Consider the following 24,890-nt stretch of genomic DNA (forward strand, 5'->3'; position numbering starts at 1 on the left):
ATAATGAATTATGGTATAGTTAAGCTGATCTAGACTCGAAAGTTATTTTCCAAAAGCTAAAAATAAGGAATCGCAAGTTTTATAGATTTACACATCATTCTACAGGCGAAGTCCGCTGCGCGTTACTATTTCTGTTCGTTCGTACTGCACGTATACTTTTGAAGATTCGAAGTAGGTCAGGAAACCGTGTGACGCGTGTCCGACAACGAGAAAACGATTTTTTTTTTCTGTTTCGCAAAACATTTTTGCCAACCTACTTTGCGGCTTTCCGTTCGAAGGCATTAATGATTGATCGGAAATCGACATTCCGCGAGATCGTTTGCATTCTAACGCCGGCTGTCACGTGCGGCGTATTACCACGCGGATATTTGCGTATAAACACGTGCAACGTTTGATGTCTACTCGTGACCACGATCCATTTACATTTTACAAGGACTGCGTGCGGCACTTTGCGTGCGAACGTTCACTGCTCTCTTTGCGAATATTGCACTCTCGTCCCACACGAAAACACAATTCATGTAACAGAATCTTCTGTTATCCGGCTAGGATACTTCGAGTAAGAGATACGGTTGATATCTAATCCTACGGTGCCAGGCGTCTTATGGTTGAATTTTAATGATGGAGAAGAATACGTATTTTATGCGGAATAGTAGGAACGTGACACTATGTATTACGTAGTATCGTGTAAGTGTACAGGGTGGATTGTACACCCTAAACTTTAAGTTTGCATCCGAGTCACTTTTTGTATATAGTATTATATAGTATAGTAGTATTATAAAATATAGTAGTATAGTAGTAGTATAAAGATTTCTTTGCTATAGAAGATAGTTTAGAAAGAATAGCAGATATAAATATACAATTTGAGACAAAAGGAATATAGAATATTTTATGAAAGTGTCATTTCAGCTTTCACTTCCTTTTTCTTTTTTTGCATATGTTATAGCACGAAGTAAAATACTCGTTTAAGCTTTTTCCAACATACTTGTAAATTCTAATTTAATTATGTATATAATATAGGTATATGCAGCAATCGAGTGAAACGACGATGCTAGTGGTAACCGGATAACGATATTCTTATTTGAAATTTACCTAATGACGAAGCGATACATAGCAGAAATATCATCTTGAATGTTTAACTAGCTTTCTGTCAGTTTCTACCGTATGTCGACGCAGTGCACGTCACACGCCTATCAAAACAGCAATTTTTCTTTGTTAACTATGTCTCGATACGTTATTAATAACCAATCTCTTAAGTTCTAATTCTACAATGTATGCACATTTAGGCGTAAACGAAATTTCTCTTTCGAGTATCACTCGTCGATAGCTATTACGGGAGATATTAACAAGAATTTTTATTCTTGACCTCTAGAATGAAGTATAATTAAAATCAATGTTTTAACCAAAGATATTATCCTAATGTAATTCAGAAATGTAATTGATTTAATTACGAGAATACAATAGACTTCAATTTAGGCACGTGAAATTTGTATTCGCGCGAGGACGAGATCGGAAGGAATAAGATTTGAATAAAATGTAGTATAACGACGCCTATTTACACAGAAACATCGTTAAAATTGGATATTTTATCGATTTGAAGAGTGAAAGGATTGTTACTTTCTCTTACTCACTTCCAACCGAGGAAGAAAAGCGGAAGCAATGGATCAGATGAAGCTACCCGATACCGAAGTTCTCATGCGGTTCTTTGTACTTTATATTTTTCGTCGCTTTCCTATCATTGATATACGACGTTCGTTCTTCGTCAATGTCATGTCATTAGTAGCTAGCAAGAAATTAATATCGTTTCTTCATTAATTGATCACAGTAGCGTCAAGCACTATGATAGATTATTGGCGACTCGGTTTCTGAGATTGGGTTTCGTTGTTTAATTAATATTGAGTTGAGATCGAGATAGATCGTGCTCTATAACTTTTCGAAAGACGATTTATATTAAAAAATTTGTGGCGGTAGCAACGTTCGATTAAATTTCTTCAGCTCTCTTTTACAGAAGACGAATTAATATTAAATATTTGTAAGAAAAAGATTCGTCGGTTGTGTCTCGGTTAAAGATGCGAACTGCTAGTTTCTTACACTTCCTATATCTCGATGTCATACCTTGATTACCGACCTTGCCAGAAAATAATTTTTTAACACGACCTACGCGACGGTATCATCGTTGAAGCATTGCGTGCACCGCATTTGCAATGTAACATGGTATGGAAAAACCATTATAGGATATTCTCTTGTTTGCTGCATACGTATTAGCCACACCTAAAGGTACAACGAAATTGTAAACACAAAGATTGACGCGTTTCACTTCTCTTCGTGCCCATGCAAACTAATATCCATTCAACGCAGTTAAGTGCGTGCTTATGTAAAAGAAATTCGTGTTTATGGTCCAGGAGGTTCAAGGTCTTAATATAATTATAATACTGTCTCAAATATAGTTCGGTATAATCTTCTGTCCGATATTTGATTATTAGAATTCACTGTACCTTCTTCTCTTCGGTAATTCAAATTTTTAATAATTCTTCTTCGTAGAAAATTAATTTTGGTAATTCATTAATTGTTATAATTTATCGATTCATCGTCATTTTCGACAATTGCTCGATTACTTTTTTTAATCGAATCTCCTAACGTCTCGTCAGTTGCAAGATTATTAGCGACACTACGGCTGTAATAACTGGAAATGGAGAATCGACTTGCCGTAAGAGACGCTCCAAAGTGAAATCAAGCTTCCGCTATCGAGATTCATCCGGTGTTTGGTAGAAACCGGAGGAAAAGAATTCAGGTCGATCGCCGCTCCAAAACTGCGCGCTCGAAACGGGAAGTAATTAAAATAACACTCGCTTCCGTAAACGGCAAGAAAAAAATTTTACGGGCTAAAGTGCACACGCTGGCAACATTACCAGTCCAAAAATGTCTAAAACTAGACTCGATGTGGCAATGGTACCAGGGAACGTGGGACGGCGTTACAAAACGTTCCGATTTCCTTTCTCTGAAAGTTTGCCTCGTGTCATGGTGAATCAGACGCTGTTAAAAAGTTCAAGAACGCGGCGAATTATAGCCCCCTTTCGTCACCTCTCTGCATTATCGTTCTTCCGAAGGTAAATAAAGTTTTTATTCGGAAACATAACGATGATTGAATTTGAAGGAATATCTTGTCGCTTTGCACGGATACAGTACCCTTTCGAAAGTATTCCGACTGTTGCTTATCTTTGGAGAGATGTATGTTGATTACAGAATCACGAATAAATCGAACTACGATGATTTTATTCCTTACTTTTCAAATTTCAGATCGCATCCTAATATTTTATACCGTAAATTTTCTATAAATAGTACGACGCGATTTGAAACTTTAACACGCTGTTGGTCAATTTTTAAACAAACGATGATCAATGATTAATAATGGTTAATGACGAATGATTATAAGTGAATTATTATTCGTTGATTACAAGAATTCATAAGATTATAAGAGTATAAGAAAATGATAAATGTTGCTATCGATCATTAATTTCTTCTTAATTTACAAATCGGATAAAATATTTACGACTGATAAGTGTATGCACATGCAAGAAAAGTCACGTAAACGTATAAAAAAAGGATTAACAAGATGTATACATATGTATACATATAAAAATGATAAAGCTCGAAGTATCTAAGTGTCGGAGATGAAAGTGTTACGTTTTGTCTGGCTCGTTTTGGTTGCGTTGCCGTTAATTTTTAAATTCAGATTAAATTCTAGTGTTGTCTGTTATTTAATGCGATTGGAAATTAAACTCCACGTTTCGGCTAAGCTGCTACGCGCAGGAGTATTGGCACGGGAGAGGATTAAAGTTGGTAAAAATAAATGTTCGCTTAATCTTATTATATTATTAGACAAATATTCTTCACAAAAAAAATGTTTATTCGTATTCTAATTGGATATTGACAGAATGGTCGTTGAAATTTTGAATGCTCGGAGTTACAATCGTTCGCAATACGTTTTCGCTCTTATTAATTACAAGATTTTAATTTCGATAGATTTTCGATAGTTTACAAATTGACAAATACAAACACGTCGATTAACAAGGCTAACAAGAATTGGGAACTAATAAAACAAAGAACTAAAAGCTAAAGAACTAAAGGACTAAAGAACCTAAAAGCTGAGAGCAAAAACTAAGAGCTAAAGGAATTAAGAGCTGAAAAACTAAGGAACTAAAGAATTAAAAAAAAGCAAAGGAATTGAGAAATTAAGAGCTAGAGGAATTAAGAATTAATCGCTATGAACAAGAAATTACTTGCCAAGAAATGGGGAACTGATCGCCAAGAACCAAGGAGTTAATCACCAAGAACTGAGAAACTAATCACACAAAACTGAGGAATTAACTACTCTAAAACTAAGCAATTATTTCACTTCTTCTATGTCGCTACGCTTATTTATATTTAGGTCTACCGTGGAGGGGTCGTCATGTGACGGGTTGTTCCATGGGGGTTGTGAGGTTCGAATTTGGTTTCTATACAAATTGTCAAAATTTATTTAAATTTCAAATTGGAACGCTCACTCGCGCTATTGGTAGTTTTAGTCCACGTTACAGCGCGGGACGTGACAAAAGGACACCGGAGCCTCCCCTTTGGAACTTCGGGAAAATCCGCAAAATTGTAATTAAAGTCCATAGCTGTAATTAAACAATTTGCCGTCACTTTACCCAATTGTATTTATTTGAGGTTTGTGCTTGGGCTTGGGCTACAATGAGCTTGGGCTCAAGGCGACGATCAGTCGCCGAACGTAGCCGCCGAAGAAGGTATGGGATAATAATATAGCCCTCGTTAAAAGAAATATCTGTAGAGGTACTCGACAGTAAATATTCCAACGGTTCCTTCGGCCAAAATGATTACCAGATGTCGATGCACCTACACAGCACAATTTCAGCTAGCCTGAGGACCCGCTAGAAACCTTAGGATTTTGTTAATTAAGATTCTTCAAACGGACAAGCAGTCTTTGTCCCAACTATAGGAAGATCGGAGAAATTTGTTTTTCTCACTAACAACACTTCCGCTAGCAACTTTCCCTCAAGGGCGGCTAACATCCTTCTCTAAACACCAACATGGAAATTGACCAATTAACAGCAGCGTCAATTTCCCTCACTTTCTGAACGAAGGCTATCCCCGACGAATCCGACGACCTCGTGTCCTTACACACACCCCATCATAGTTTCCCTCTGCAGCATCATCGCGACGGAAAGTCATTCTCTCTCGTGAGGTCGTATTGGCGAGTGATTTGTCGTCTTTACGCTCGGTGGATATTCCACGTTTTGACAGAGAGTTAGTTTAGTAATACTGTCACCGTAGCCAAGCAAGTCGATCGCAAGTGTCGGACCTAGGATCATTGTCATTAGCTTCTCGAGTGTCTGATTACCGCGGTTACTTGTCAAATTCTGTAGTAGTCGTATTCGCACTAGTCAATGTCTTCTCCATTGCATAGCAACAATGTGTAGTCCAAACGAGGATTCGTTTCACGCCCCTAATCCTAATCATAATGAGAACCCGACATAAGTATCAATAATCTTCTTCGCAGTATCATAAAATCGTTCGTACACAGTGAATTAACTTCATTACATCTATCGTGCATTCTACGGTAGAGATTTAGATAGCGAGGCAGGTAAAATCTGGAAAATCAACTTTCTTCTCAATGGAATTAATTAAAATCCCCTTTTAGGCTTTAACGGCATCGAACATCAGCCTTTGAAAGTTTTGAATAAATAAACGTAGATTATTTAAAGAGAGGTTTTTGAACGCACGAGACGAACAAGTATCGTTGATTCACGGCTCGTTGTAACATTGTCTCGGAGAAATGAAAATCGTGAATGCCGAGATGCGTGGAGTCACGGAATTCAGAATGAGTTATCTAATCGTTAGATGTGAACTGGCTCTTGACAATTGGAAGATTCTCGGCGATTGTTCTCGTAACAATCACACCAGCTGGGAACTGCTTTCAAACAACGATCGTTCACAGGATAACATAGCGACTTCTTAATGTGAGAATCGCTGTTACAACCTCCCAAGTTCCCTCTCATTGAGTTACGATAGCAGCCATAAAAAAAAAAGGTGCGTGGAAGGTGCCTCCTTGCGCATTCCAGCAAACGCATATATTTTCGATTCAATTACCGACCGTACAAATCCGATTCTCTTACTTTCTCACAAGATATAGAAATCGACAAAAATGAATTTCATTGGAATCTTGTAAATTTGTTGAAATTGTTTAATCGCCTCGGCGAATTTTACTTCTGGTTACGCTTCGTTTAATTCGCTACTTAATAAGTAATTAACTGGAAAAATATTCTCTGCGTACATGTACGCTTGCAATAAGTGCCCCATAAAACTTCTACAAATTCACTAAAAAATTACAAATTAGAAATTTTGTCAGTACAATAGTGGGAGTATTAATGAAACTTCAAAAGATTTTGTACGACACAGATAATGCAGTGATAGAAAGTTTCAATAAGCGTTCAGACATTTGCGCGAATCACTTTAACGTCAAGTGTGAAATTCTTTTTATGTGAAACTTCAATATATGGCAAGATTTTCAAAAGGATGGATACTACGTACGTCCATTTGCGTTCACAAAATGCATTGCAAAATTCGTTTGCCAAAAATACGTTTGGATCAAAGTAAGAGCAATTGAAAATACAAATATTAATAAATCAAATAGAAACGTTAAAATTATACGTGTAACGTATAATCTATGCATAGTTGACAAATTGACTATTTAGATTCGAATTTAAAGAATTTGTTTTGAATGGTTCGTATGGAATTTCGTTATCTGCCGTTGACGTAGGTTGTTCCTTGTCTCAGGAACCAGAAGTCCTCGTACGATACCAGTTGTTCATGCAAAAATATGCGACCTCGGTTCGGGAATGAAAATGTTTACAATAAAACTTAAAAGGCTTCTCGACCGGCCATGATTCTTGACCTTGCAAGTAGGCGAAATATTCGTATCAGAATTTTTACCATGAACTTGAAAGAAAGAAAGATTGTAACTGTAACTGCAGGCGAAAATCAGAGAGACGTACGTTTTCTTTTATCTACTTTATATCGCAAATTATGAGCAATTATAATTCCATTTATTAGACAGTATGAATTTCAGCACGAGAAAGCGCTATACTTCTTTTTCTATCAAGATAGTATTAAGTAATTGTGAACGTTCGAATTCAAAATAAATTCATATATTACATATACATAAAATAAATACAATTTCCATAGTAAAAATCACTATGTCTGTTCTATATACATATTAATAGTTTTAAATTAATTTAAATTTATTAAAACTATGTATAAATATGTTTTTTCGTTTTGCGCGTTTAAACTTGTAAAAATGATCATGGTTCGTACGTGTAACAGTTTTCTTACGTTCCGTGTACTTTCAGTACTGTAAGTCCGACATAGATTTATAATTAATGTAAAACAGCCATCACTGAACGAATCATTTCAATTTATACGTACAGCATCAATTACATAGTATCATACTTATACAATGAATGTATACATAGATATGTATAGAGAGTTTTTATTGCTCTGTTATTTATGAAAACAGATACACGTGTCTGGTAAATGTAAGATATTTGAATGGCAAATAGTGCTTTTATTCCCCAGGAATAAAATCATTAAGTTAAAAAATCATTGAATAATTAACAGTTTGGTAGAAAAAGTTGTTTATTACAAGAAGATGAAATAAATTATTTATGGGTCGACTAATGAGACTTTTGACGGTACAATTCATAGTTTTTTTTTATGCTTGCTCCGCTGCTTTAATCATTTGCTCAGTAAGGAATATACGCAAATAATATTCCATTAAAGATTCTTAAAATCAAAAGACTTTTTCGTGGTTAATGAGTTGAATAATTAAGCCTTCTCTGTTTCAAATCGATTTTTCGACAAACTTACTTTTCTCATTATTAATTGTGTCACTCTTCTAGCATGGCAACGACACGTGTGTGTAAGTAATAAAAAAAACGGCGATAGTATCAAATTATTAAGCCTGTCGGCAAGGTTCGCCGTTATTTCGTGCCATTTTTTCTCCGAATCCTTAATATTGTTCCATATCTTCCTTTTGAATCTCTGTTTGGCTTGGCTTTTATCACCCTGATTTTATTATCCCAAATCATGCAAATAATACGCGTAAAAACGCCACTCGCTGGATTATCATTAAAAGTTTAATAGCGAACAGGAGAAGATTTACGACGTTCATTATGAATATCAAAGGAAGATCGATGCTACTGTTGCAACAAAAATTTGCATCCTATTTCCGATGACAATATCGCAAAATTTTGAAACAGCGCAAAATCGTTTATTTCTCCAGGTTTCTATTCGTTATTTTCATAAGGGTGCGTTTGATGAGCCAATCGCAACCTACCTTGTAGCAACGCACAACCTCAAACCATCTGTAGTTAACCTTTCCTCCTAACGATGGAAGAAGTACCATGCATGGGAAAGTACTTTCCTAAGAATTCTCACAATCGCAGGACGTATAGCCGTCGCTATAATAAATATTACGAAGTTGTATAGATTCACGTTTAGTGCTGGCACCGCCTATCGCGTTTAGTGGCGATCATGACATGTAGCGATTTTAATCATCGCATTGGTCTACGGTAATTTCCCAATCCTTTTTAAATCATGCTCCACTTCAACGCTTCAATGACTCCGACGTCCTCCTTAGCATAAGAGTCGACCAAGTTCTTAATTTAAAAAGAAAAGGAACTATAGAACTATCTTTAACGCGATTGTGTCTTCGATGGATACAGATTTGAAGTAATAATTTTAAATAACGAATCTTAAAAATCAATTTTCCGATATTCTAATATCATTTGTGCACTTTGCGTTCTCGCTGGATTATTTAAATTCGTACATACGTTTATACGATGAACTTTGCCCCGAGATTTTGTCATTGTTCGGATCTCATGTCATTGTTCGTCACGCAGAAGTAGGACTGTCTCGAGTAAATCGCACGAAAATTGTGTCGCGTCAAATGTGAGAAATACGTTGCATGTCGGCATTGTATGTCGTTAGCAACAACCATTTGGGTACATCATGGTGACTCTTCTAAGGTGACTCCGTTCCGTTGATCGTTTTTCATTCATATTCACCTTGTCGATATCGATTATGAAGCAATTGATAAATATACATTTCTTATTAATATTCTTCGTTTCAAAATCCTCGTTCAAATAAGCAGATTGGAATAGGCTTTTAGTAATTTAATAGGCATGTAGAAAGAAGGTACGTAAGTGCAGGAAAAGGATCCTTTCGAAACCGTGATCATTGTTGGTGAAATTTGATCTTGCGAAAATAGAATTGAGGAAGGTGTAATACATAGTTGGAACCGGTCGATGGTCAGCCAAATGACCATGATCTTGGATCTTGGCCAGAAATCCCGTTCTCCATTGATGACCGGTTTTAACGCATTCAAGGAAGTGACAGTACGTTGTATGTAATTATATATGACCGTGGGTAATATGTAATTTTAAACTGATATCGCGTGCATTGTCCTAAATGCTCTCTGTATAAGTGGGAAATTTAATCAGTTTATCTGCATTAATTGATTTAATCAGATTACTTCTCCATTTTTTTGGAACAGATATCCATTCAATTATTTGTACGTTCTTCTTTTTATATTGTAAAATATATATCAGATTTAAGGTCGAGAAATATGCGTTCGTTGCGATAAACTTCCTACATGCAAATTACATTTCTAAGCATCGTCGTCTTACTAAATAATGTATGAGTCAATGGATGTGTAAATTTGGATAATCTTAACACGTTCGCTGTGTAAGTCTGGAATCCGGGTCCATCACACGTAGGTACTTATTACTTGTAAGATGTATGCCTAACATCTACTCGAATGCTGAAAGTAAATTAAACATCGTGAAACTTTGAAAAAAATAAATATCTTCGTAACAATGTATACAAAACGAGCCAGTAAAGTTTCACAATATATTACAAAAACTGATTTTGTACAAGAGTTATCTGTTAGCATATGTATAACGAAGAGTCAACTTGAATCGAAGATCGCAGCAGGAAAACGTGATAAGCGCGTGTATGTTGATTTTCGGATTTCCATGTCGTTTTATGACTAAACAGGAGCATTTTAATACAACACTGCTGATCGGGGGACAAACAAATTTTCATATCGTAAACATGTATTTTATATCAAATAAACAAGCGATTTTGTAGAATATAAATTTCTAGAATAGAAATAGTTGCTACTTAGGGCTAAAGGTACTAAACAATTTGCCAAAGGGCAAAATCTTAATTCGTATATTGACAACTTTAATTGCGTTGATTATTTTCCATCCAGGAAACGATTCGAAAAAATATGGAAGGCCTTAGGAGATACATATCTTAAAAGTTCGTATTCATAAATTCTATCGGAAACGCTGTCACAGAGTTTGCAAACGTGAACGTTTCGTTCGAGATATCCGATAGGCAGGTTTGTTCAACCGAAAAGACAGTCCGTTTTCACGTGTGGGATGGTCGTTCGATCGCCAGTATGTACATTTTCTGCTGTATGGCCTTGAAAGAAACGACAACGACCTGGTGACGAGGTTGTATGAATTTCGTTTCGCGTCATTATATAGACACGTCCGATCAGTTACTTACGAACGCAAATTATCGCGTGTGTTCTATCGAACTTATTGTTAGCTCGACCAGTTACGTTCGAAAGATTTACTTTCTGATTATCATATTCGTGTCTAATCCGTAAGTCGTATGAACGAAGCATCATTATGATAAACCGGTACCAAAAAAAAAAAAAAAAAAAGACAAACTGAAACGTTTTGCGTGTAAGTCCGATATATGCAAAGTTTCCTATCGTTGATCTATAATTTTCTGTCAGAAAACATAAACTAGCTTTTGAATTAATCAGTTGGTGGAACCTAATGGCATTTGGTAGAATAAATTGCCGCGGCTGTTCTTCCTTATTTATGGCAAGGCGTTCTTCAATTACAAAATTCCGGATAAATTGAACTGTAATGGTTTTATTCTCCATAATCGTCGTACCTATGTGCGTAATAGAATATCATACGATTAAATTGATCTCAAAAAAACCAATATACAGTAATGAAAGAATATTTGTAACCGTTAAACGTTGTTGTTTGACAAGCACTTCAAATTCTTTGGTATCTGAGCTATTAATCACGCGAACAAGGTTTCTCTAAAACGATAGAGAGGTTTTCGTCGTTAAATTGAAAGCAGTGATATTTAGGTAGTCAATGTATGCAATAGTATATATATATATATATATACTATTGCATATTGATCAAATATATATATATATATATATATATAGCAAATAATCAAATAGACCGTCGCTATGTTTTTCAACGGATGATCTAAGTTGGTCTGTGGATTCCGTGAAGAAAAGTAACTGCTGTTTCTAATTACTAATTACTCGTAACTCACTTGTACATTCCGGACAAATTAAAATATCATTGCTACGAATCGATCAAAATGCTGGAATTTAATATCGACAGGCTGCTTGCGAACGAGTAACGAAGAGTAAAAATGGCAAAGTGGCATCAAAAGTAGGGCAATGACAGATAATGGGTGAAGTTTGCGGATAGCGTTCGTCCAGGTATCTCGTTCAACTCATGCGGAAAGTTTCACGTGATCGAACGACATAAATCCAAGCTTTAAATCGCTCGAGGGAGATATGTGAATGCCTCCGAGATAGTCGGCTATCCGCTCACTTTTTCTTTGCGAAACGCACGGTGCACTGAGTGTTGCGCCAAACGAGGAAATGCAACATGGACACGTGAACGATCGAGACCAGCTACGGACACCCTGATTTTCATCGAAATCCTGCGTCGAATCTCGTAGAATCTTATGAACTTCGATCAGCCTGCTTCGACACTTCTTGCGGCTTCACGGTGAAAGTGAAAGTTTTCTAAAGAATTTACAATCGATTTGAATAGGAATTCCGATCTGGGGTAACACATACAGGGTGTTTTGTAGGAACTTACGCGCTGTACCGTAACTATTAACCGATCGAGGAGCAAAGTTTGGATCAACGTGCGTTGGCAGATTCTACCGAATATCGCGTTACGATTATGAAAAAGAAATCCCAGGAATTTGCTCGATATCTTCCTCGTTATCGTTTCTTTTCCCATCTGAACGATACGATTGTACGAAATATGAAGAAACTGAAGTTGTGACATCGTTGTGACGTGTCTTCTCTTCAAGTTATACAAATTGTTTCCCTGCCTCTGAGAGATGGAACTGTATTCTTGCAATTAGAACGTGGAAATAAGAAGAGCGATATTTGTACATAGAAAATGTATAAAGAAGTTGGAACGTATTTAACGCAAGCGTATATTTTACAGAGATTAGAAAAGTATTTAAACAACCGATGTCCCATTATATTAAACAAGTCTCAATATCGAGTGGGACCATCTTTAACGCTTATTATACGTTTAAGATATCTTCACGCTGTATGCTAATTTTTTGATATACAGGGTGGTTGGTAACTGGTGGTACAAGCGGAAAAGGGGTGATTCTACGCGAAAAAAGAAGTCGAAAATATAGAATAAAAATTTTTTTTTTCAATTTTTCCATCGAGACAACGATCTACGGTGAGATTCGTTATAACGTACCGCACGCGTACCGAGCGAAAATTCAAAGTCGATTTTCTCGAAAACAAAGCCTCGAACGAAAAATTGTTATTCTATATTTTCGACTTATTTTTTCGCGTAGAATCACGTTTATAACAAACGTCTTACAATTTTTATGTAAATTTTCAATGCAGTCTCATCGCAGTGTTAATAAAATTTTAAACGCATATAATATACATATGTACGAAAGTTTTCCATAGAAAGCGTCCAAGTACTTTTCCGAGACACATTATATACTGTCATTGATATCGCGGTTACATCGACACGTTGTCGTCATCATCGATAATTATTCTTACGTTGACAATGGTATTGTCTAACGATATTATTTCTCAATAAACTAGATGAGATTGCAATTTGTACGCGTATAGTTGTAGTTCTGTTCGAGGACGATCTCGAAGGACGTAGAAGGACCGTTACACACGGTTTAATGGAAGAAGTGTTTATTGGATATTTCAGACACGAGTAGCAACAGTCGACTAATGGTGTTCGTCTGAATTATTAAGTACCTAACACTCGAACACTCTGCCAAACATGGTATTTGTCATATGGAAACCGCAACAAGAATACGTTAAAGATGATAATCGAAAAATAAATTTGGCAAATAGACACTGATATATGAAAACCCATTTATTCGTAGAAGCAACAAGCAAAAGAACGATTTAACTAAATATTACTTCAATTTATTATTAATTCAATTCACGTTGTTCGTATGCTTAACTCGTATTTCGTAATACGCTTGATTACGTCAGAGAAATCCGTGACTTCGTACTTAACAGTTATCCACGTTACGATAATTTATAGAATCACAGCCAGATTGAAATTAATTTCGATTCAAAATATCGTAATGCCGATTTGCAATGTAAATTTAGGTTCTCGGTTTTCCTTAACTAACGAACCATATTTCATCTTTTTTACAAGTCAAAAAAAAAATTGATTTAAAATTCGTTTGCAGGTCTGTATTTTACTAATAACGGTGTTACGAAGTCTCCCGTCGCTCTGTCTGTAAGTTGTAAATTTTTGAAATATAGTACTTCGTGCCTCGAGTATGAACATCTATGAGCTTCCGAAAATTCGTAACGTAATTTGAACGAGCAAAGAGACACGATACTCGTCGATTAGAAACATCCCGATAATTCCAGGCTTCTAAAATACAACGCACACGAATTATACGAATTGTAAAATATTATCTCAAAGCTGGAACTGAGGAGTTCTGCGTTGTTTATAAGATTTCTTAAGATTTGAAGAATCCTGGAAGTTCCAAGCTTCTTCGGAATTCAAGATCTAGAATAAACACATAAACATTCGCAGTTTAATTACAAGACATTATAGAGGAAATACCGAAAAATATTAGAACATCTGGAACATCACGATAAATATGTGTGTATAAATCTCCTTTTAATTCACGATCCTTTACAATTTACGCGTGACCAAGAAAGGCCAACCAAGTTGGTTGCAAATTGTGATTTGCAAAAAAAAAAAAAAGAAAATACTGCGTCAGGGCGAATAACGAAATGTTCGTTGCTTCACACTCTTTGCTTCAGCTGTATGAATGCACCCTAACGTTTCTTTGAACGTGTCCTGTTTGTATATGCGGTATCACAGTGGCGTAGAGATCCATTTGTGAGACCACTCCTTACCGCGTACGTATGGAATGACAACTTGAAACTCGGTAGTCCTTGAAGTACCGCGAATCAAAATTTGGTATTTAAAAAAAAGCCCTTCCACTGATAATCCAAGTTTTACGAATAAACAGGCGAGAAGCAAAGCGAAAAGCAAAGTGGAATTTTCGCTTGTTAGTCACCGTGTCAGCTTCTTCATTCGAAAAGACGATACGTCTCGTGTAGCTGGCGCGAACGAAATAATATGACAAACCGCTGAAACGCGCGAATTGTCGATAATTACTTTTCAGCTTTCCTATTATTGCAGCGTTTCGCGATAGTAACGCGCGAATCAAGGATCGCTCGCGCTTTTTACCGCAAGCGCGCGGATTATACGAACACCTTGCCGCAATATCTTGAAAGAATACAAGTGAAAGGAACAGGTTATGAACTCACGATACTTCTAACATTGGTTTCGTCGATTTAATATAAAATGCTCTTATCAAAATTCCCCATAGAACCACCATCGTACCCAATGTCGAATGCTCCGACGAACACGAAGACGAAAAGAGAAGAAGAAAAAAGACGAAGGAGAAAAAACGATTAATTCGATTAATTCTTCTCTTTTCCATATGTTTACTCTCGTCTTATTTTTAGTATTAATTTGGAACTTTCGTTCGAAATCATTTTTATCCTTAAAACTTGAAGGAGAAATGTAAATGGAGATTTCTATAAGCAAACAATTTTTCTGTGCGAAGAAAAATTGATATCGTTTCTAGTGTTGCGAATCGATCTAGAATTATAAATTCCAGTCATGCCCGTTAAGCATCCAAGCTGGAACGGTATTGCCTTTTACTATTGTTTCACGCTAACTGATTACCAACACTGTTCTTATGCAATAATTTCGTTGCCTTCTCAACGGTCCGCGATTCTGTACATGTGCACGATGAGATAGCGCATCATTCAGGACGCCATTCATACGTCTCGTCTCGTCACGAGGATGCGTTGCATATTATAATGATGTACTATACATGTATATAAAGTAAAGAGTGGCTCTACATACTGACCTTAATTACGTACACTAAGTCTGCATACACCCCTTAAATACAAGACGTTAGCTTTACGAATCTTTCGACGTATTAGATCTCACCCGTTCTTCAGTTTCGCATCTTAACGCGTCCCTCGGTGTCAGTTTGACGCATGGTAAAAAGTCAACGAAACGGAGAGACGAGCGATCAATTTTGAAAATTATTTTGTTGAGATTTCGCATTCTTCACAGAGAATAGAAAAGAAATAAAAGTAAAAGTATTTCAGAAAAATCGTTCTGTAAATGGCCGAATAACTTTTTTTACTGGGAAAGTGTGTCAAATAGATACGAGTTACGGGTGAGAGTTGAGACACATATTGTTGAAACGTAACACAATTTACTTGCTATCGTATTTATCGAGAAATGAAAAAGACATAAAACATAGTGTTTCATATACACGAAATCATACAAATATTGAATATTATATCAATATTTTGCAGGTTCTTTATTCTCTTATGCAAGCATAAATAAAAACATCCTGCTATCTCTTTGACGTTGAACAAATTTAAGATTTTGCAGTTTCTGATGAAACTCTGTCTCAGGATTCTCAATATTTTAATTTTGCTAATTCCGCTTAAAAGTATCTTAATAATAATTACATCGATACATAAATATAAATAATTTGGTGATAAAGCGTCCGTTCTTAATTCCTTTAATGAGGTAGAAAATTCGATAGACGCAGTAGACTTTCGTAACCGACTGTATATAAATGTATTAGCCGCAAAAATGACTTCTTTCTATTTTACAACTTCCATTTCACACAAAAATCGGAAAGAATTCATTTCTTCAGCTGATATATGGCAACTTATATAAAGATTAGACGTAAAGTAAACGTGTGTATGGCTTTTTGCAAGGACTCGACACACGTGTTGTTTAGAAAGTAACTCGATATATCTGCTGATCTTAATTACGTGTATGTATAAGAATTTCAAGTTTTAACATTTTGTTTAAACTGTTGCAAAGACTTAATTTTACGATACGACGTAGGCTTATCTGAAGATAACGTGGATACAAAAACTATTTGCATACGATCGTATATCTTAACAAATTTAAATAAACGAGACAATTTTTTGGAGGACCGCTTTTGCATTTTATTTTTGTTATTCTCGGGGCTAATTATTCATGTTGCCGTGATTAAGAATTCAGCATACAGATTTTGGCAAAAAATTGAATAGAAATGAGTGTAATTAACTGTGTGAAATGTTATATAAATTACATACAAAGTACAAAACAAAGGTTCAAAAAATTATATAATATGATGTATTACTTCCTTATACAAGTATCTGATTGAAGTAGCCGTTATTTAGATATTAAACGTCGCACATAATGATACTAATTATGTAAAAACACTGTCACTGTCGTGAAAACGAATTTGCAAGAATTTCTCTAAAATTCGTATAATATTAGTTATACTTAAATTTATTTCTAATAAGGCAGTTTTTATAACGTCAAAGATCACACAATTTATTTCATTTCGCTAATGAAATAAAGAAAGATACATCCTCTTGCAAAAACGAACGTTCTCTAAGATCCTTTCAAGTTTACAACGATATATACAACAATAAAAGAAGAACGTATAAGTAAAAGATATTTATTATCCTTATTTGCAAATGTGTGCCAATGTTAATTACAGATGGAAGACATAGAAGTTTCAACACGTTGAATATTCCTGAGGTAGTTATAATTCAATAAATATCTTCTGCTTCTTATTTTTACTATCACTATTTCTGCGACTGATGTAACTGACGTGTCTTTTTTTTTTCCTGTTCGATTATTTACAATCCCATCCACGGAATAATAATATTCCTTCCATGAGCCTTTCGTGACATATTACGTATAAAGTATTTGTTTAGGACAATTATTGCACAAAATCCATTATGCTAATGACGAGGGCTGTGAAGCGTGCAGCGTTTGAAAAGTACGCCCAGCAGAACCATTTATTTATGCATTCACCATGATTACCTTCTTGGAATCTTCCATTACCACATTTGTATTATGTAAAAGTATCGGTATTGTGCGGCGAGATTAATTTTTTTGTTTGTCCTCTGAAAAATCGTTTTCAACTGCGGTTAATTTTAAACGCAAAGACTATTGCGTAATTTAGAATTCAAGCTGAATTTGTACGGCGAATAATCGACGAGGTCGTATATTGAAGAAAGGGCTGTTGTTAAATAAGCCTTAAGCGACAGATTTATTTAATTTATATTTATTCGTGTTTGTTTAATACACAGTTATTTAAATAAATATATACTTGACTTAAGTTTATATTTAGTAGGTACATGCATATTTTATATTTACATTTCTGTTTCAGATTAAAAATTCATGCTCTGGCGTAGAATGAAATCAGACTGACTACGATGCTGTCGAAATATTTGATTATTGCCATATCTTTAGTATGCGGTGAGTATTCGTCCATCTGTATTTTAATATCGTATTTAATCTTAATAAGATATCGATCGCCAATAGAGCTAATAATATTTATAAATGAAAAAGTATCTTTTCAGGAAATATCGTTTAAGAAAGACGATAAAGTAGGACGGGTCGATATCAGAATATCAATTTCTCTTGAAATCCTTTGAACATTGCCGTCTCTTGAGCGCAAGATATTTTTAAACCCATTTTCATGTCTCTTTAATCTTAGTACGCTACGTGTTGATCAAAAGGTTTCAGCTCGGATACCTAAGGCGTCTCTTTATTATCAAATGGCTACTCGTTCCCACACTTGCCACGTACTAGCTATATATACAAATATACGTGTATACACGTACTCTTCTGTAATGTAAAGGACTTCGATTTGTAAGCAACGTCGTGCTCATTTCGTTACAGCATCGACGAGCTCGAGACTTTGGACACGCCACTCGAGTGCAAAATTAACCATGATTCAGATGTAAATTTCGCGACGAAACGGATTTTCTACGAAACAAAAAGGAACCTACGAGGAACAACTTGCGCAATTTGAAATTTTAAAAAATCGTTCGCCGCTTCTGCTTTCGTTTTTATTCCATAACGTGAATGAAATGATATAGAAATGTATCGTTTGCAGAAGCTGTATAAGCATTATCTTGGAACGTCATTCTAGACAGCAATTTAGAAAGTAATCTTTTTTGTAAGAGATTGTCTTAAGTGGAAATTCTAGTATCTTTTGTGTAAAAAATAAAGAAGTATTGACACGGATAACGAGATATAAACAACATGATTGAAGGATTCGTCTTCTCTTGAAAAACAAACAATATTCCTCCATTATCGTACAATTTTTTTCAAGTTTATTTATTCATTTTTCGAAAATTATGTAATTATAATTGTAATTTGTTTGCTGATGTATAATGCGTACCTAATGCGCGGCAACATAATCTGTTCAGGGAGGTTTCAAGTGTTCCAAAAAGATTTCTACGTTCTTACTTGCAAATAAACTAAAGTTATAGTTACTTTTATAAGCGGGGGTTATTATTAACGCTTTTTTCTAAATTGTTACTATTATTTTCATAGGTAAGGGAATTCTATGAAACTCTATGTAAGGAGGAAACAAAGTAGATACAAGTATCGATGTTTCGTTATCGTTTCATTGCATCACAAAGGAATTATGTAATAGAAAAACGTAAAAAATATAAAGTTATTTTTCATTCGTCATAGATAGATTAGAGAAATTACACGCGTTTCGACTTCCTTAAGTTTCTAGATACAATTTCGTGAGCTAAAGCAATTATTACCTCATTTTATGGTAACTTGTCAATTTATTCCGTTCCTATCACACTTTATCTATGTAATAAATCGTGCAATAATACAAGTGCCTAATAGAAAGTAAATTATTGTAAGTTACACTATTGTAAATAAAATTATACTATATTCTATTTCTGGAAAAGTTTATTACAAGTATAGGTACGTCGTATCGGGAAAAAATGTGTACACAATTTTGTACGATTACGATCTACTAAATTTGAAATACGCACAAAGATGTTAAACAAATACAAACTGAAAAATTAGATCTCAATTGGTGCAAACGAACGCTGTAAACGTAAAGCTGTACGCTGTAAATGTAAAGTGGAAAATTCAAAATCGACGAAGGTAGTCGCGTAATTCGATCGATGTTCGAATAAATCATTTGAATAAAATAAAATAAATAATTTGAATCGATGAAACGCGAACACGTATAACGAAGTACGCGCGTTACTCAGTTTCCAACAAAAACTTAATTTCAAAATCCTATAAATTATTTCATAAATTCAATACCATACATAACTGACGCATTTCAATTTTAGATTCATATTAAAAAAGAAAACTACAAAATTTCTTTGCATTATGTATTTACAAAACGAACATTCCTTTATGGAATTTCAAGCTAAAGTCACGCATTACCGCGTTACGTACCTCGCAACGTAACACATTACATAAAGACATTACACTTAACGACAATTGCTCGAACAATCGATCGTTTATGAAACGAAGATAAGCAATATTAAAAAGTATTTGATTTCACTTTTAGTTACAGAATGCGCGACCCAAGTTTACAAGAGTCAGTCAGTTGAGACCGCTGTAGTGATCAAACCGGCGGTTGTAAACGATGACTTTATTACACAAACCGTCTATGGATTCTTGGATTTCACTACCACGATCGGAAACACGGTGATGGTGTTCAGCCCACAAAGCGCGCCAGCAGGTATAATTTCGTACTTTTCTACTTAAAAAATCATGATGGATCCTTACGCCCAAGAAGCGTCATTTAAATTAATCGATTCCAGCATCCCCATCGTTTTTAACGGAATCTCGTTATTCCAGAGAAAATACGTACTGTCCCACGTAATAAATTGTAATTTTTTTTTTTTATATTAACCTCGAGTGACCTCGTTCCCGTACGTGTCCATCAAGGCACTTTGATTCGCAATTAGCGATAACACCTGCGAAACACGCGATAAATGACAATTTTTGCCGAAGACGAAGCGGCTAAAATCTTATATCTTGTAATCTTCTTCTTCCATATAAGTATGCCTTTAACGCATCAAGGGCCAACGCTTTGACGCAACATTCCATTAACAATTTTTTCCCCCGCTCCTTTACGTTACTGAATTCTATTTCTCAACATAATGATTATGAAAGGGAACGCCACGGATTTGCTTAATATTTTCTTTCTTTTAATATTCCTTAATATTTCTTCTCTCACCTAGATCTCATAAGTGAAGAGATCATCGCGTGAAGAAAGCGGTTCCACTTTCCAAAAATTTGAGTAAGCCGACAAGAATCGATGAAAATTGAATCGCCTCTTAAAACTATACTGCTATAAATTTATAATTAACCGATGTTCGTAGTAATAGACCGCTTCTCTCGTGACTCTTTCAGTAAATTCAATTTAAATATTGCAGCTTCCTCTTATTGCTATAACGCTCTCCAGTTGTACGAATTTTGAAGGAATTGAGATCGTGTAACGTTACGATCATCCTTTTATTTCAAATCTCTAGAGCTTCTGACGCCAATTTACTTTTTATATCTCCATATACAAAAATATGTAAATTGTTCTGCCTCTGAACAACGTTGCGTTGAAGCGACACTATGGATTAAATCATTGCTTAGTCCTTGGTAAACATTGCCAAAACTACACTTGAGCGAAGAGATCCGAAGAATCGGCGAATTCGTTGAATTATACCAAGGTCTTAAGTTGCGGATGTTCTTGACACATAGTTTGGGCTACACATTGCCTGTTGTCAGGTGTTTTAAGAGAACGCTTCCCGTTTGTCATCTTATTGTTCCTTTACAACCATGAGCGCAAGCACATCTATTGTTTGACGTTTTTATTATTGTATTGTATTAATTTCAACGTATCCGAATTTTCGCTTCGTATTTTAGCACAGAAATATAGAATAAGAATGAAGATCGAGTCAACATCGATACTAATGTAACGTATGCGAAGATTTTTCGTAAAGATTGAATATATAATTTTTATTCTATTTCGGAGGATGTGAAGAAACAGAAGAGAATTGAAAGATCGCGTAATAAAAATTCTGGAAAATTTTTCGAATCGAAAACTGGGAACTTAAAGTGTTCGAAACATTTGTCAGTGTTAAATAAATGTTCGCGATTTTTTGTTCGATATAAGAGTTCGATGATATTTTGATGATTCTAATTACTCGTCGAAACCAACTTGCAGACGGGGGAAAAGAAAAGAAAAGCAGCGTTTCCATTATTCAAACGAAACCGAGCGAGACGAAGGAAAAAGCGCCTCCTGCTATTCAACCAAGCAAGACGTTTAAGACAAATTCCGTGGAAGAAACGAAAAAGCAAGTTAAAGGCACGAAGGTTGTTGTAAATTCAGTGATCGAGCAGAATGTCATTAATTCTGAAGATAGTGGATTACGAACTGTAAAAAATCAGGTGAGATAAATTAGCAATATTTTTCGTGAATATAAAGAAAAAGAATTATATAACTATCGAGGCATGAAATATTCGTCAGTATAATCGCACGATTTATTGATCATACGTTGATTATCATTTTTGACTCATCGTTTAATTTTAAAATCTCGTATTATATTGCGAGAAATAGAAATATGGTATAATTAAAATATGTATAAAATAAGCAGTAAGTTACTTTCCTTTCTACCAAGCAAACTTTTCCGGTTTAAGCCGTTTATTCATACTTATCTGTGTCTAAGTACGTACATGCACTGGTGTAAAAGATTTCTACTTTCAAACGATCGCCTAAACTTAAAGTAAATGATTTAACCCGCTATTGCATATATCGTCTAATATCTCCAATCGATTTCGTACTTTAACGCTTTTTGAATTTACAGCAAAGCGTTCTATCTTGAATACTAATGAAATAAATAATTACGAATTGTGATAGTATTCATACGAACGTCTTGCCAATGAAATAATAATAATGATTCAGAGTGGAGGTAATGTTTGTATTATAAATTTAGATTTATTGAACGTTGAAAGTTAAACTTTTCTCATATACAACTTTCTTCCAATACGTTGTGTTGGAAATTCCCAATTAAATTTAATTTTTTCCACATTGAATTAAAATATAAATATCAAATGACTCTTGTGAAACATGGGAGTATATCGAGGTCTTTTTACGTAACGTATCTTATCGCTTCGAATTATATTAAACGAAATGATACGTAGATTTTTATATTGTTTGACGATTTAAAAAATAAATGACATTTATTTTATATAGTTGTGGAAATATGATGCAAATCGCACTTCATGTAGAAGAACTTTGGGACGAAGGTGAAACACGTCCAGACCAAAATCTTGTGAGTTAGTTCATTCTTTTATTAAACGTTTAAAGTAGTATTTATATATTTTCAAAAATTCACAAGCTAGTTTAAATACTTTTGCAATAAGTGCTTATTTCATGTGTATATATTCAACCAAACAAAACATAATTTATATGCTTTGAGATGATTACCAAAAGAAAAGGAGAAATTATATGCTGTGCTGAATTTAAAGACATTAATCGTCGTTATACTTGTTACACGAAAAGACCTCTCTCTGAACTCCAAGGATAATAATGAAAAATTAATAACCAATAACATTATACTGAGCCCATTACCATGAAAATAATGTGTATCATTTCATATACTCTACTTACTAGTAATAAATAAAATTTATGAATGTTCAATGTAATTTACATACACTTCCTGCTTATTACATGCAATATACGTTACAGGAACCGAAGACTCAAACACAGGTAATGACAAAGAGTCCTGTGATATCTTCGCAAGTGCAGGTAAAATCAAAGGACGAAGCACCAGTCGTTAAGAATAATCTTGCGGAACCTGAATACGACTTCCTATCGAAGCAACCTGCAGAAGTAGTTGACGAGACGTACAAGGTAAACAAATTGGACGACTCTTTTTAATAAAATATTGATTCTCAAAATTTGTTAGAATCGCAAACAATATTCTAATAGGCGTGTTAATTAAATTTCTAAGTTTTAAGTTAATATTGCTTTATATGCTATATTCATAATATTAATATAATTCTTCGTTAATCGATTTTCTGATAATCATTTTACTATCTTGTGAACTCGTAGCTACTTTATTGAACGATAGTGAATAATTCTGCGTTACATGTACAATTAATTACAGGAAAGCCTTCCGTTCCAAGTCATTGATCAATAACGCAATTTTTCACCTATCAAGCCTTCCTCATTGCATATTATTGACATTGACACAAATAGTTGCAGTATCGTACGTAAATATGAGATAAGGTGACTGAACCAGTAGATCTAGTTCTCGCTGTTGCAAATTAATAGATTCTGAAATATTTACCTGATTTATTATAGATTCTGAAGAATGAGTTACTGAAAACGATCGAAAGTCTATTAAGTGTCATAATTTGTACTCGTAAATTATATTTCTTACAAGAATGTTATAATATTGCATCTTTTACAGAAATGTGTATTTTACAAAGAACGAAAATGCAATATAGATTATGTTTATTGAGATTAATATTATAATTATATAGAAATATGATTACAGTATTGTAATAAATAGATTTTAAGCGTACAATCCTTGAAATACAAAGCGTTGATAATTTTCTTTGATCGAAGTAAAAGTAGCTATTTACTATATAATGATTTATATTTCCTTTAGATATATGTATCTCTATTCATCTTTAAATTTATTATCACGCAGAAATCGGCCATGAACCGCGTGAAAGTTGAATCCCATCGTCAGATCGCATGATAAACGATTTCACCGTTGTAGCTCATCGATTTGAGGCTTATGCTTAAAGTTCACTCGAATAAAAATCTGAATGTCTAACGCGTAAGAATGGCGAAAGAATGTTCATAGTTTAATTATTGTCTCCAATTTGAAACTAACTTTCTTTCTAGACCATTTGCTCGTAATATTCGTAGAAATAATCAAGTATCGACAATTTCGTTTTTGTAAAATACACAAAAAAAGTGCAGTAGCAAGATCTGCTCGAAACCCAAGTAAATTTTTTGAAAACCAATTCTGCTGGCAATTTAAATTACAAGATCAATATTCCTTTAATGAACTGCTCAGATCGCCTCAAAATTAAAATAATGTTTGTTTTGATTTTCACAGTTAATTAATCTGAGACCCTCTTCGAAACCCCATGGAAAACCTAGACCTACTGGTCGACGAGAGAAAGAGAATCCAACTGGTCTAGTTACGAAGCTCGGTGGCACTATTGTTAAAGATGGATTGACCACTGTTCACGAAACTAGCGTGATTGGTACTTACATAAACGGGAAATACGCTCAGGTGCTTCAAAGCTCGTCGAGAATTCTCTCCGGAGCTCCGCCAGTTCCTGAAGGGAAAATTCGCCCCTCTAGTACACATAGAATATTAAAAACTATTGGACCGCAGCAAGGAAAGCTAAAACCACAACTTGAACCTACACCAACGACGCAGCAAGAAGAATCATCGCTACCCTTGGAAGTTTTGTTTAGTTCCCCAGCTGGTAAAATGTTCTCAGTATTATATTATGTTCGTTGTTCTTAGGATATTTCCATAAAGACGTTTAAGTACCTTTTTTTAATAGATTATTAGCAATTTAGTTGAAGTTACAACTTGAATTTTATACCGTTAGAAAAAATTCGTT

The 24,890-nt window shown here is 34.7% G+C and overlaps 1 protein-coding gene across 2 annotated transcripts in view; it reads left to right on the forward strand.

Annotated features, from left to right (window-relative positions):
* Positions 1-24,890, forward strand: part of LOC117154063 (uncharacterized) — a 31,692-nt gene that overhangs the window by 4,023 nt on the left and 2,779 nt on the right. The window contains exons 2-6 of one of the 2 annotated variants that reach the window (XM_033328707.2): positions 17,635-17,723; positions 19,804-19,977; positions 21,460-21,683; positions 22,984-23,148; positions 24,371-24,749. In XM_033328707.2, the coding sequence (XP_033184598.1) occupies positions 17,681-17,723; positions 19,804-19,977; positions 21,460-21,683; positions 22,984-23,148; positions 24,371-24,749 (985 nt within the window). In that variant the 5' untranslated portion in view covers positions 17,635-17,680. Of the gene's footprint in view, positions 1-17,634; positions 17,724-19,803; positions 19,978-21,459; positions 21,684-22,488; positions 22,568-22,983; positions 23,149-24,370; positions 24,750-24,890 lie in introns of those variants that run through there. The other variant, XM_076617336.1, reaches the window with a different exon arrangement.

This window comes from Bombus vancouverensis, chromosome 3 (genome assembly GCF_051014615.1).
Source record: "Bombus vancouverensis nearcticus chromosome 3, iyBomVanc1_principal, whole genome shotgun sequence".
In the NCBI taxonomy this organism is placed as follows: Eukaryota; Metazoa; Arthropoda; class Insecta; order Hymenoptera; family Apidae; genus Bombus; species Bombus vancouverensis.